General features: G+C 45.4%; 1 protein-coding gene across 1 annotated transcript in view; it reads right to left on the reverse strand.

Annotated features, from left to right (window-relative positions):
• PDE10A (phosphodiesterase 10A) overlaps nt 1–13,948 on the reverse strand; it is a 199,919-nt gene that overhangs the window by 25,340 nt on the left and 160,631 nt on the right. The window contains exons 10-13 of the mRNA XM_036248231.1: nt 13,228–13,279; nt 7,558–7,700; nt 5,259–5,351; nt 2,936–3,122 (exon numbers count right to left, since the gene is read on the reverse strand). Coding sequence (XP_036104124.1) covers nt 2,936–3,122; nt 5,259–5,351; nt 7,558–7,700; nt 13,228–13,279 — 475 coding nt within the window. The remainder of the gene's footprint in view (nt 1–2,935; nt 3,123–5,258; nt 5,352–7,557; nt 7,701–13,227; nt 13,280–13,948) is intronic.

Raw genomic sequence — 13,948 nt, forward strand, 5'->3', positions numbered from 1 at the left:
ACCGCTCCAGCCTTGCAAGGCAGAGAGGAGGGTTCCTGATGGAAGAGGGATTCCTGATGGAAGAGGGGTTCTTGATGGAAGAGGGGTTCCTGATGGAAGGGCTGAAGAGGCCTGCAGCGCAGGCAGAGCAGCCAGGACCTGTTGGGGCTCAATGTGTCCCCAAAACGCAGACGTTGAAACCCTAGTGCTTAAGATGCGATCGCATGTACAGCGAGGGTCTTCAGAGCAGAGACTGAGGTGCAATGAGGCCCACAGGTGGCCCTGATCCAATGCAACCAGAGTCCTGGTCGGGAGGTGAGAAGACAGACCCGAGCCGAGGAGCGCCCACAGGAAGCCCAGGGAGGCCACCTGCAAGTCCAGGGGAAAGGCCTCGGAGGGACCAAGCGCACCTACACCTTGAGCTTGGACTTCCAGCTGCCGGCAACTGTGAGAAAATAACTTTGCTGCTTGAACCACCCAGTCTGTGGTAACTGTTATGGCAGCCCTACCAGATGAGGATGGCACCAGTATAAAGTTCTTGATTTCTGAAATCATGCAGTGGAAAAATAAGATGTCCTTATTTTTACAATTACAAGCCAAAGTGGTTAGGGGTTATGAGACATTTTGTCTGAAACTTATTCTCAAACATATCAGAGAAAGACGATCTCGAGAAAGAGAAGGATGGAGGAGAAAGAATGTCAAAGCACGTGGCAATATATTAATATCTGAGGAGCTTGGGTAAAGGTATAAGGTAATTCTTTGTACTATTTTTGAAACTTTACTTTCAAAAATAAAAAGTATTAAAAACTCAGGCTACACCTAGTTTCTTTCTAACAAAAACTTATATGTGGTATGTTAACTATTTTTGTTTTAAGCCACAGTCATCTTTGTACTTTAAAAAAATTTGATTAAAAGATCAACTTGCTGTTCCAGTTATTTATGCATTTCATCGAATTCTTGTGTGTGGCCTGACCAGGGAGCGAACCTGCAGCCTTGATGTATCAGGACGATGCTCCAACCAACTGAGATACCTGCCCAGGGCCTATACTCTTTATTTTTGATAATTATTTATCAAAATTTTATAGCATGGTTGCTTTGATCACATATATACCAATAAAGCTCACAAAACAATACTAATATGACATATAATATACTACCATAACCCCAAACTTTTAATACTTAGGGTAAAGATTTGTTTCAGAATATTATCTTAAAGTAAGTATTAAAATATTTAAACATACTGTATTAGAATAACCTTTGTGGGGTAATGGAAATGCATGTTCATGCCCTGGCCGATTTTGCTCAGTGCTTAGAGCATCGGTCCGTGGACCAAAGAGTTGTGGGTTCAATTCTGGTCAAGGGCATGTACCTCAGATGTGACCCAGTCGCCGGCCACGGTCACCAGGGTCATGTGGGAGGAAACCAAACCATGTGTCTCCCTCACATCAATGTTTCTCTCTCCCTCACACTCTATTGAAAGATAAAATGGAAAAATATCCTCAGGTGGGGACTAAAAAAATAAAAATAAAGGTTTTAAGAAAGAAATACATGTTCAGAGAGAAGAATGATGTTGGATTTTCCAGTCATATGAGCCTGTCACTGGCTTTTTAAATGGACAGTACAAGTCGCTACAGCACTTAGAGTCCACTGGACTTGTTTAAAAGATGATGAAAATCATTATTCAGAATATACTGGGAGTTACGTTCTCTGCAGCTTTTAAGCTAAGCAAACATAAGCGTCACTACGTTTTTTTGTGTTTTTTTTTTAATCCTCACCCGAGGACATTTTTCAGTATTTTGTTCAGATAGAGTGGGAGGGAGAGAGAGAGAGAGAGAGAAACAGCGACGTGAAAGGGAGACCTCGAGTGGTTGCCGCCCACACAACCAACCAGGGCCGGGGACAAACTGCAACCGAGGTATGTGCCCTTAGCGGGAACCGAACCCGGGTCTCTCCAGACCGCAGGCCGACGCTCTAACCACTGAGCCAAACCGGCCAGGGCGTGCCACTATTTTTATTTATGAAAGAGAGAAAATGTTTGAAGCAAAAAGATAGCTGATACCACTGATTTCCAATGAGCCGAGTAACAGGGCCCCGAAGAGGTGCCCTGTGCTGCAAAGGCAGCGGGAGCTCAGGGACCCGCACCACCCGAGTTGAAATCCTTCCCTCCAGTCGCTGAAGAACAGTTTTTCGCCAGTTTTGTTCTTAGTTCCACTAAGCTGTTTCCACTGGTTACAAGGTTAATCCTGCGGAACCTGGTTCTATTTCCAAAAGGGCGATTTCTCTAACTTATTAAAGTGATTAATTCCCATTTCTATTGATTGAGCTTTATAAAAAGGTTAATAAACTGTTCCCTAACTGGGAAATTCCAGGAGTGTCACTAGAGAAATCCAAATAGCATACTAAATGTTCAACTCATTTGGAATGTGAAAATGTGAGAAAAAGATGACGGACTCAACAACTTAACAGTGAGACTTGAGCTGGGCGCAGGCCCACTGTTACTGGGCAAGCAGGCGGGATGGTGAGGGCCCAGCGACACCGTGAGCACCTGACGGCCAGCTGAGCAGCGGCCGGCTTCTCCTTGCCAAGCACCTGTCCTGGCTGGTCTCCGACATGGGCCCTCCTCCCTCGGTGCAAATGCGGCACACAGGACAGACAGGCTGAGCAACGTGTCCTTGTTCACGTCAGCAGGCACCATGAGATAGAAACCTTACGTTTGAACATTTTACCTTTAACTTCATTTTTAAAAAACAAATTTACACCTTGAAATAAATGGAAAATGTTAGGGATTATTTTTCTTCCAAGGCATTTTAAGGCTTTCCCTAAAGCATGAGTCACCGGGGATCAGTGTTTGGTTTACGAAGGAAACTTAAATGGAAAACCACCCTTAAATGACTTCACTTCAAAGGTCCGAAGACGGACACGGCGGCGGGAAAGGCACGGAAGGAAGATTGCTCACGTTGGCACAGTGCAAGGCCAGAGCACAGAAGACGGCAAACATTTTGAAGTTGTTCTCGTCCGTCTTGGAGAAGGCACTTCCGCTGACCTTGTTCACCATCTGCACCACGCCGATCACGCTGCCTCGGCTCACAATGGGCATGCACAGGATGTTGCGGGTGGTGTAGCCTGTGTACAAGTCCACCTCTCTGTGGGAGGGCGAGGGACAGACAGCACCACAAAACACACACACACACAAAGCAGAAGATGAACCACATACTCTACTATAGATCTCGACTCAATTTGCAATTTACATGCTTCGATTACAAAGACCTGAATGAAACTGTCAGCTTCCAAATCCAAGGACCGACCATGTGGCATCTGCAAGGGTCTCATTAAATCTTTTCATAAATATTCTAGCCAGTTTGTTCTTTTGTTTCCAAAAGTTTTTCAGAACAGTACCCAGACCTTCAGCTTATTGTTAGGTTCTGAATACCCAGCATTACCAAGAAAACACAGTGTCCATTCCGAGGAAAACAGAACACGCGTGGTAGGAGCACACGTGGCAGGAGCGGGCTGCTCTGAGCTGGGCTGTCCTCAGAGAGAGGACTTGCTCAGCAAACACTAACGGGCGCTGAGACAGGGCCAGAGCCAGCCTTCCGCCTGTGAACAGGCCCTGATGAAACGCGACCACCCACTGCCCCAGGAACTGCCACCAGCCTGCAGCAGGGACATCGTGGCCCAGCGGACAAGGTCTGCCAGCTCTGAGGACAAGACCCCGTCCGCAGAGGCAGCTGCGTGACTGAGGGCAGCTGCTGGAGAGGAGCCTGTGCCTGGCTTCGCACTGAGGCGAAGGGCTTGGCAGCATCCACGTTGCTGCATGTTTCAGGGCCCTGTCTCTGGTGTGGATGCATCACCTTTCCTCTGTCCCTTCGCCAGGTGATGGACATTCCTGCTGGGTAGCAGCCAGCGTGTGGCAATCAGAATAGTGCTGCTCTGAAGACCTGCACGCACATCTGTGCGGACAGACAACACCACTTTCCTCAAGGGTCCCAGGAGTGGGGCTGACTGAGTGCAGTCAGCACTGGCCTAACTTTAGGAGAAACTGCGCAGCTGTGTTCTGAACCGGCTGTGCCGCTGCTCACGCCCGTCAGCAGGGCCTGAGCATCCCTGCCCCGCACCCGCGCCCACACTTGCTCGTGTGGATCTGTGACACTTGAGCCACTTGAGTCAGTGTGCAGTGGGATCTGACTGCCGGTTACATCCCCTCAGGTCAAACAGCTCAGCCTGTGCTCATCAAACCGAGTCAGCTAGTATGATGTGAGGAGCATTGTTTACGTATTCTGGATATAAGTATTTCGTCAGACATGTGTTCGTGAATATTTTCTCACAATCTGTTACTTGTCTTTTCATGTTCTTAATACTTGACCTAATTATTTTTATATAAAGGTTTTATGAAAGGACATATAAGTATTTTCAATATTTAAGCACTAAAATAGCATTTGGGTTTTTTAAAAAAAATTGTCAGCATATTCTTTATCGATAAAACATACGACTAGGATATATCTGTGCTCATATACAAGTTGTGTATATTTGACATTAATCAAATACCTGATAGACCTTCCTATTATTTATTTTATTTATGTATCACTTAAAGTAAACTGAATGTTGATTTAACTGAACACTCTGGTCAAAATATCTGAACTATTACTCCCTAATAATCATGGTATCAATATTAAGACTCAATTTCTAGAGATTTCTTAAAACTATATAATTTGGTTTCTAGTTCTCTAAAGAAACACAAAACAAAACAGTCTTTCTAAATTCTCCTAATCTGACTTATATAACATCTGATAGAAACAACAATGTTCTCAGTTCCTACTCTGTGTCTGGTGAAGTTGACAGACATTTATAAATATATTCTGCAATCTTAAGAACAAAAACAAATACAAAATAAGCATGGTTGTGCCCACTTTAAAGATGAGGAGGCTGAGGCTCAGAGACTCACTTACTCCATAACCCCAGCACCCATGAATGACAGAACAGGAATGCAAAGGCACTTTTATCACTGTGCTATACAGTCTTTCAGAGTATGCTCAGGACAAAATGATGGCATTACAATGAGAAAAAAAAGGCAGTTTCATAAATTTAAATCGTTGCTTTCTTCTTGTTTTCACCCACTCTGACCCCGGAGCGGGCCTCACGGTGGCGCCAGCGCCGAGCACCGGAGAGCACTGCCCTGACGGCAGAGGTGGGGGGGCGGGGGGGCGGGGCGTGGGCGCGGCGGCAGGGCGGGCCCAGCCCGGACAGGGGAGCCACAGCTCAGGCAGGCTGCGCTGCTCTACCTGTTGAAGCGCGGGTCTGCGTAGGCGTCGGGGATGTTCAGGACCTCCCCCGTCCTCGCCACCTGGCCAGCGATTCCTTTCTCAATGGAGAACCTGCACACACGAAAGAGAGGAACACGCTCATCAAAACACAGCTGTTGCAACATGCTTGAAACAGTTCACTACCACCAAATACTACATGGACAGGCACTGCAGCACTTTAAATGCTTAGATTAACTTTACATTTGCTTATTCTGAATCATCTTATTATTACAAAATATGCAAAGGTAAAGCAGAAAAACACTGCACAGTAACACTAGAAAACCCTTGATTTAAATATAACTCAAAATATATAAACTTACTGAATCACAAATTCAGACTGAAAATTAATCAGCATTGTCCTGCACTGACAAATAGAATCCTTATGCAGCAAAGTAGTCACAGCGTAGATGCCAAACACGCTTCAGCGTAGATGCCGAGAGCTAGTTCTCACGGTGGTGCGAGCTGAGGCCCACGTGGGGACTGCTCAGCGGGTCACTCAGCCTCTAACGTCAGCAGCCGAGGACAGCGCAGCACGGCCAGCAGCGTGCTCTGCCACACGCACAGCCAAGCCCAGGCCTGTGTGACCTGAGCTACGATCCAGACTGGAATTTTAAAGGCATTTGCGACATAGCACTATACAAAATAACACAATTTAAAACTTCCACTGTTTTTACTTCTCTAGTTTGTTAAATTTAAAAATAGTCAAAACACAAGCATTATCTGAATATACCTAATTACGTTTTGATATTTAATATCAACGTGTTCTATCATAAATACATTCTCTCATAGTTTTCTGATTACAACATTATCATCAGCCATGCACTCATTTTGAAATTTAGTGACAAAGACGCCTGCGATCCACAACATCGTCATATTTCTATAGCTGGAAAATAACTTTCATAATATTACATCTTCAACATTATGGGGGATAATCATTATTGAACTAAAGCTCCACCCAAATAATTTTCACTAAAAAACTTGAAAGGAATTGATACAAACACTTGAAACACTGAGCGGTGACCCCACACAGCATCCACGAGGGCGGCTCAGGCCCTGGCGCTCTCGTGCTGTGACGAGCGCGAGCAGGACACAGTGACGCCGTGAGCAGGGTCAGAAGCCACTGCAGGCTTTGTGCTGGATTTCTTGGTCGGGTGGTCTGACTGTCCCTCTATTCTGTATTGCAGGCAACTGCCCTGCATACGTGGCTGGGTCCCCAGTGGGCGGGCAGAGCCACACCCAACCACGTGCCCCTCCCTGCCCCTAGCGCTGTGGGCACGGGCTCCCAGGGAGCTCTGAGCACTGACACGGGGAGCAGAGCCTTCGGTAAGAGAAATGACGTCACCTAAATGACTACGTCCAGGCTGGCTGCCTGGGATCTGAAAAACAGACCCACCAAACTATCACAACTAACAAAACTACACACAAGCCAGAGTTAGAGTGTGGAATACAGGACCCGGCACCTAGCACCTAGGACTGCAGAGCCAGATGTGCTCCGTGGGGGACAGTGGTGAGGTGTCTACAGATCACACCACCCCTTCACACCGGGTGAGTCAGTCCCTTCCTCTGACGGACAGCCCAAGTGAACAGCAACTCTTAGTGAATAAGGAACACGGCTTTCCTGGGATGCTGTAACACTAAAGCACTTTTGAGTATAATGAGGAAAGTACTTAAGGCACATAGAGCAAATAAATAAAATTATATCTAAAAAGAAATCCACGTTTGCATGTTCAACGTGACTCCTGGAGTTCTAGAATAGTGCTCCGTGCAGGTGTTCGGATGTGGCGTGATGGAGCCACCAGCCCCCAAACCGAGTCTGTTTACCCGGCTCCCTGACGCCGCGCCAGTACACCAGTGCCCAACTAACCACCCGCTCCATGGCAGAGGAACGGCTGCGTCACCAAACACTGCAGCTCAGCTCCCGCGTGGTCGGGACTTCGAGGTAACCCTGCTCCTAGACACAGGAAAACCTGCAGACTCCATCCAGGTGGGTGCACCTTTACCTACCTGGGAGCACTAGTAAGGTTTTCCAACATGATTTCCAAAAGGACCGCCTCCGGAAGACGGCATTTCCAGGAGTGACGCTAAAGCTTCCCAGGCGCGGTTTGGCGGGCACTGCCATGTCATTCCCAGAAGCACTACCTTCAGGAGGCGGGTCCTGGTGGGAATGATATCACAGTATGACAAGAACTGTCAGCGCACCTGTGAAAGGCACAGAGCAGTGGTGACAGAACACCTGTACCGCTGCGCACACAGCGCACGAGTCTGCTGCTTGCTGTACCTGATTTCTTTGGTCTTTTTGAAGATGGGCTTTCCCTCCTTTTCCTCTCCAATATCAAAAAGGTCTGAATACAGCTCCTGGTTCTTGTGGTCCACCTGGAAGAGTGCGCAGCGGTCTGCGTTCACCAGGTTCTTTGCGTATATCTGAAGACGGTAAACAGAGTGAGCCGGTGAGAAACTCAGAGTTTGCAGGTAAACTTCACCAGAAATAAATATCCACTGCAGCTATTCCATACTCTGACAGGGTGGGAAATCGGCAGCACACTTAAATAAACTAAGGTGCACACACACAAAATATAAAACACAGCCACCCAATGAGCTCCCACTAGCGGACAGCAGCGTGAGCAAGTCAGCAGCTGCTGAGCGTCCACCTTGGTGCTGGGCGTCAAAACACAGTCAAGCCTTGAACAGACCCTCACACAGTCTAACATCCATGTACGACTTTTGACTCCTCCAAAACATAAGCACACCAGTTGTCCCTTGATACCCAGGGGACTGGTGTGGAAGCCCAGGGACGCTCAAGCCCTGATCTACCAGCGGTTTTCAGCCGCTGAGCAGGACGGCTTAAACATGCAGTCCTGACTCCTTAGTCAGGGCGTGGACCTCCCTCCCTTCGACTGTCAAATTTAAAAAAAAATGACAACAGCTTTCCAGTGTGAATAAATCAAAACTACACTTATTTTTTGTCAGATCGGCAAAATAGGGACTCTTTGGCACGCCCAGAACGTCAGCGATTAGTCAGCACACGCACAGGTGGGACAGGTGGGGACCGCTGCTCCCGGCAGCAGCACCGGTCAGCGCATGCAGCTGTCCCTCCACGCTGCAGACTCCCCGCCCGGATGGAAAACAGTGCAGGTGCTCACTGAGAACACCCGGTTTCAGTGGCCTGCACAGCTCACGAGCGGTTCAAGGGCGAACCGCACCCACACACGTCGCACGTGCAGGAAGGCCTCCAGTGGCCGAGCTCCCTAGGAGTCTGTCCGCCCCAGCCCCCTTTCCAGACGCTGTCAGATCCCCTCGCCCCGCCCGCCCGGTGCCCTGCTGGAGCCTCTGCCTGCTCTGAGGGAAGCTGCCACTCTGACTAGTGGGGCTGTGACACGCCAGCTGCAAAACACAGGAGATGTGAGAGGCACACAGCGTTCCCAGCTTATTTGTGGCCTAGTCTGGTAACAGCGTGTATCGATTATTAAGTGTTTGGTAAGTGCCATTTTACTCACTTTATGTGCATTAATTCACATACTCCTCGCAATGACAATATTAAGTCAGGGAAAGTTTTATTTCCACCTCACACAGTGCTGGGGAAACTGAGACACAGAGGGATTACCTGTCTACCGTCATGGCCAGTAAACGGCAGATCGAGTATTTGAACTCATCCTAGCTGTTTCAGTGGCCTACACGTTTGTAACAAATATACTTTTCCATTTCTGAAGGAAAAATTGTGTATTCACTTCATCATTCTTTTGTGTATCGATTTCCTTCAACAAGTATTTCTTTAATGCCTATCAGACCCCACAGACCCCGATAGGTAGGGACTACAGTTCAGTGGCAAGCGCCACATGTACTTATATTGCGAATCCTGACCACCTCATCCCTCCAGATGAGAGGTGTGAAATCACTCCTTAGAGGAAAAGAAGGAATTCTCAGAATCACAGGCAGCACAGAGCCTGCTTGGGAGGGACGTGAGCCACCTTGTGGCCAGAGGAAAATATGCAGCCTCATATAAAATTAGCTTGCAGATCTCCGGCAAACAAATCCAAGCTGGCTAGGTACCCCATTAGGCACCTGGCTCCATTCTCCTGTTCTGGGCATGCCTTATGCTCTTTCCTCCACTTACTCACTCACAAACACCGGCGGGTCTAACAGGCCAGGGAACGAGCGCACAGGGTCGTATGTGTATCAGAATTTCCAGTCCGCTTGTCTCCCTCATTACCCTGCGTTCTGGGACAGCAGAAACGGCACCTCTCTACTGCGGTGTTCCACTGGTCAAGAACAAGGCCTAGAGCACAGGTCAACTAAAGTACACTGGCCACATCCAGCCCACTGTCACCTGTCATAGATAGTCTTAGTGGGACACAGCCATGCTCATTCCTTCATGTGTTGTTTAGAGCTGCTGTACTTGGCAGAGCTGAGTAATTGCATAGAGTATGGCCCATGAAGTATGGCCCACGAAGTATGTGGCCCACAAAGTATGGCCCACAAAGTATATGGCCCACAAAGTATGGCCCACGAAGTATATGACCCACGAAGTATATGGCCCACAAAGTATGAACCACAAAGTATATGGCCCACAAAGTATGGCCCACGAAGTATGGCCCACAAAGTATGGCCCACAAAGTATATGGCCCACGAAGTATATGGCCCACAAAGTATGGCCCACAAAGTATATGGCCCACGAAGTATATGGCCCACAAAGTATGGCCCACAAAGTATGGCCCACAAAGTATATGGCCCACGAAGTATATGGCCCACAAAGTATATGGCCCACAAAGTATGGCCCACAAAGTATATGGCCCACAAAGTATGGCCCACAAAGTATGGCCCACGAAATATGGCCCATGAAGTATGTGGCCCACGAAGTATATCTGGCGCTTTACAAAACCACTTGCCAAGCCTGAGGCATGGCCTAAGACTCAGTAAATATCTGGCGAAGGGCGAAGGGCATCACGTCTGGGCAAAGGGACGGCACGGTGCTGCTGGAATGCACAGAAGAATCACCCATCCATGTGGCAAATGCATGAGAACTTGAATTACTAAATAATAATAATAATAACCCTGTACTACTGGAGATTAAATTAGCTACAGCAAATGTGCATTCCTGGTGCCCAGGGTCATGTTAGTTGTTTAATACTCTGTGACATGTTTATGTTAATAATTATAAAAATCTATATAAAATGAATACTTTTCTAGAAAAAGGAAATGAACTTAGGAGATGAAAAGTCGAAATAGATGCAGAATCATAAAGACAACTAAAAAACTGTCAAAAAGTTATACCCATAAAAGGCATCAGGCCCAAAAGATTTCAAATATAAATTTTTAAAGAATCTTTGACAAATAAATTCCCATCCAATTTAAACTGTTCTAAGTTCAGAAATAACAAAATTTCTCGTTATTTTTACAACCTCTGCTATGTCACTGATACTGAAAACCATCAATATACTATAAAAAGGAAAATAAACCACAGAACAATTTTCTTTGGAAACAGAAAAATCATAAATAAAAATATTAGCAAATCAAATGTAGGAATAAATGAACACATTACAATATTTCAATGTTATACTTTATTCAGAACTGTTCAGTATCATAAAGTCTATTAGCATAATCATAAATAGCAATAAAAGGAGAAAAATCACGATTATCTTTATGATTGTCAAAAATTCAACAATCATTCATGATAAAATCTTTAGCAACATAGAAGAATATATGTTTCCTAACATGTTTCTGGAAATAACAGGCTACGTCACACCAGATGGTAAAATACCAGGACCATGCCATCAAGGTTATGACATTAAAGTTAAAACAAGACCTTATCATGCTCATTAACACACCAGGAAGTAAGACAAAGATGAGAATATACATCTTTGAAGAGGTAAAGGTTTTACTATTTGGAGACAATGTCAGGGAATGTGTTGAAAATCAGCTGAAAAACAACTGTAAGTAGTAAGAAAGTGGTGAAGGACTCAAACCATGTGTTTACTTTTTCATTTTCCCTAAACATTAAGCTTTCCGGTTGAATTGATACTCACATGCTGAAAAGGAATAAAAAAATCCTAGACACATGTTGGTAATATCTACGAACTCAAACCAGCTCAAAACAAGTCTGTGTGTGTGTGTATGACAGAGAGAGAGGGAAGTAACTATAAGTACCAACCAGAAGGATATTTAAAGGACCTAGAAATCTACCAAATTAATTTATGGGAACCACCTGGCCACAGAGCACATGGAAACAAGCAGAGGCATTTCTGTTTCTGGGCTGCTCGCGGCATTTAGCTCTCAGGGCTGGTTAAAGGTGCTCACTGTCTACAATGCTCAGGCAAATTCTGTGTGAGGAGGGATATTCTGCCCAAAATGTCGGTATCATCCTCAATGAAAAACACTGACCTAGATGAACTGATAACCTAGAAATGTAAAGGTCACCGACATCTCCTTGGGAAATAAGAAATCTCACCTGTGTTGTCAAAGCCCTTGCAGACAAACCCGACCTGTCCCCAGCATGTCCTCAGACCAGGGTTATCCCCCCGCACAATCTGGTGCAGACTCCCCAAGGCCAGGATGACTGGCCCTCCCAAGGGCGCTTCTTCCCAGCGGCGTCCCGCTCCTCCCCCCTCTGACATCAGCATCCCTCCCTCTGCCCCCCGGATCTGCAGCCACATCCCGGAGCCCAAAGGCTTCTTTGGCCAGGCCACACCTCATCAGGAGCCCCACACCACTGTGTCCTGCTCCCACAGTCCTCGGGCCGGGTCGCACATCTGCAACGGTGTTTCATTCGTGTCTGTCTCCCCCACTGGACCGTAAGCTTCATGAGGGCAGAGATTGGAAGGTCTGCTCACCATGTTAGAACCCCAGCTGTTCTCTAGCGAGAGCATGACAGATGCTCAGATACGTTACAGCAAAATGTGTGAATGAAAACCTGAGGGGACTAATATCATACAATAAATTGAAAAGAGAATCACAGATATATCCCCAAAAAGACCCACGGGGGTCAAAAGGCGATGTATATCAAACACTGAAGGAACAAATCATTCATATACTGTTCAAACCTTCTTAGTCCACAGAAAAGAATGGGACATTTCTTAAATCATTTTTATAAATGTAGCATAACCCCAAAACCAACACTACACAAAGAGAAAAAAAAGAAAATCATTCAGCTACCTTATGAATGTAGCAAATATGAATGCAGATGCAAAACGTCAGAAACACTTAACCACCAGCAATCCAGTAGTAAAGATGCATCATAACTAAGTAGGTTCATCCCACGCATGCAAGAGAAGTGCAATATTAAGTAATGAGTTAATATCACTCCCTATTCTAACTGACTAAAGGGAGAAAATTTACACTATTAGGTCAGAGAGCATCGGGAACTCTGGAGCTGAGGCAGCTCCTTATTGGACAGGATGACTCTACGTAGAGAAAGGCCAGGAAAATGGGAAGGAGAAACCATTGATCAAAACCTGCAACAGGGCATGAATGGTCCTAATCGAGCCTGGTTACCCATGGGGGGGACAGTACATGTCACTTTGACTACCAGAAGCCACTTCTTCAGTTGAGTCTTGCCAAAGCACCGAAGCACCACCCAGGGAAACCCCCACTCTGTATGGCATCAGTTAGCCTTCTAGAAGACAGGAGTAATCATGACTGAAACTGAGCAGAACAAACCTCAACATCAGGAGACGCAGCTGGGAATTCCCAGTGCAGCCTACATGCAGAGGTATTCTGAAGACTACAAAAATAAACTAAATGTTTCCCAAGCTTGCCACTAAATAATGAAAAACTCGGAGATTAAAAACCCTCCAAAATTAAGAGAAGTGACCAAAACCAATCAAGGTGACACCCCCAGACCCCTCCTCATCCATTTAAAACAGTCTATATGTCTAATACACGAAACTGGTCCACCATATACTGGACATGAGGCTAAGGTTCAACAAAAGTATTTTGAAAACAAAAAGCAACCTACCATTATGTGCTCAAGTAGAGAATCTATTGCGACTATGTTATCAAAATACGTTCTGGAAAAAAGGACATAAAACCGGTAAGTAATCTTATTGAGAACACAGAGCATATTAAACTTTGAATACATTTCCCAGTTTGTCTTCATTTAAATAAAAATATAAAGACCCATGTCTGACTTTTTGTCATCTTGTAGAACAATCAATAATATTACTTTAAAGAGACAAAGGAAACTTTCTTCCTGACGTTAGTATAAGGACTAGTTTCAGAGAATGACAAGTACCAAATACTGACGCAGGAAGGATGTTTGCAACATTTACCTGCAACTAAGGAGAAATAAAACTAGGTTTACCACATTTCACATTACCATGAATAGCTATGATCTGAAATAAAAACATTTAAATTTGCTAATTCTCATTAATATGGTTAAAATGTAAATTACCACTGAAAACTAAAAAGTCCAACTATAGTTTAACTGTACTGAGAAAGCAATATAATTCATTTAAGAACTATCAGAATATAAATGATAATAAGAACCTAATGACTTTACACAGAAAAATATATATCCATCAATAAGAACAGCAAGTAAAGATTTTGGAGGTAGCTGGTACATATATGAAAATGTACACCTGGTGAACAGGTGACTCGACAGCATGCGGATAGGACTACAGTATGTAAAGGAATCTTCTCAACTAGGATCTACTGGCAAGGCATGCTTTCAGTATAGC

The sequence above is a fragment of the Molossus molossus genome, unplaced genomic scaffold (assembly GCF_014108415.1).
Source record: "Molossus molossus isolate mMolMol1 unplaced genomic scaffold, mMolMol1.p scaffold_m16_p_8, whole genome shotgun sequence".
Lineage (NCBI taxonomy): Eukaryota > Metazoa > Chordata > Mammalia > Chiroptera > Molossidae > Molossus > Molossus molossus.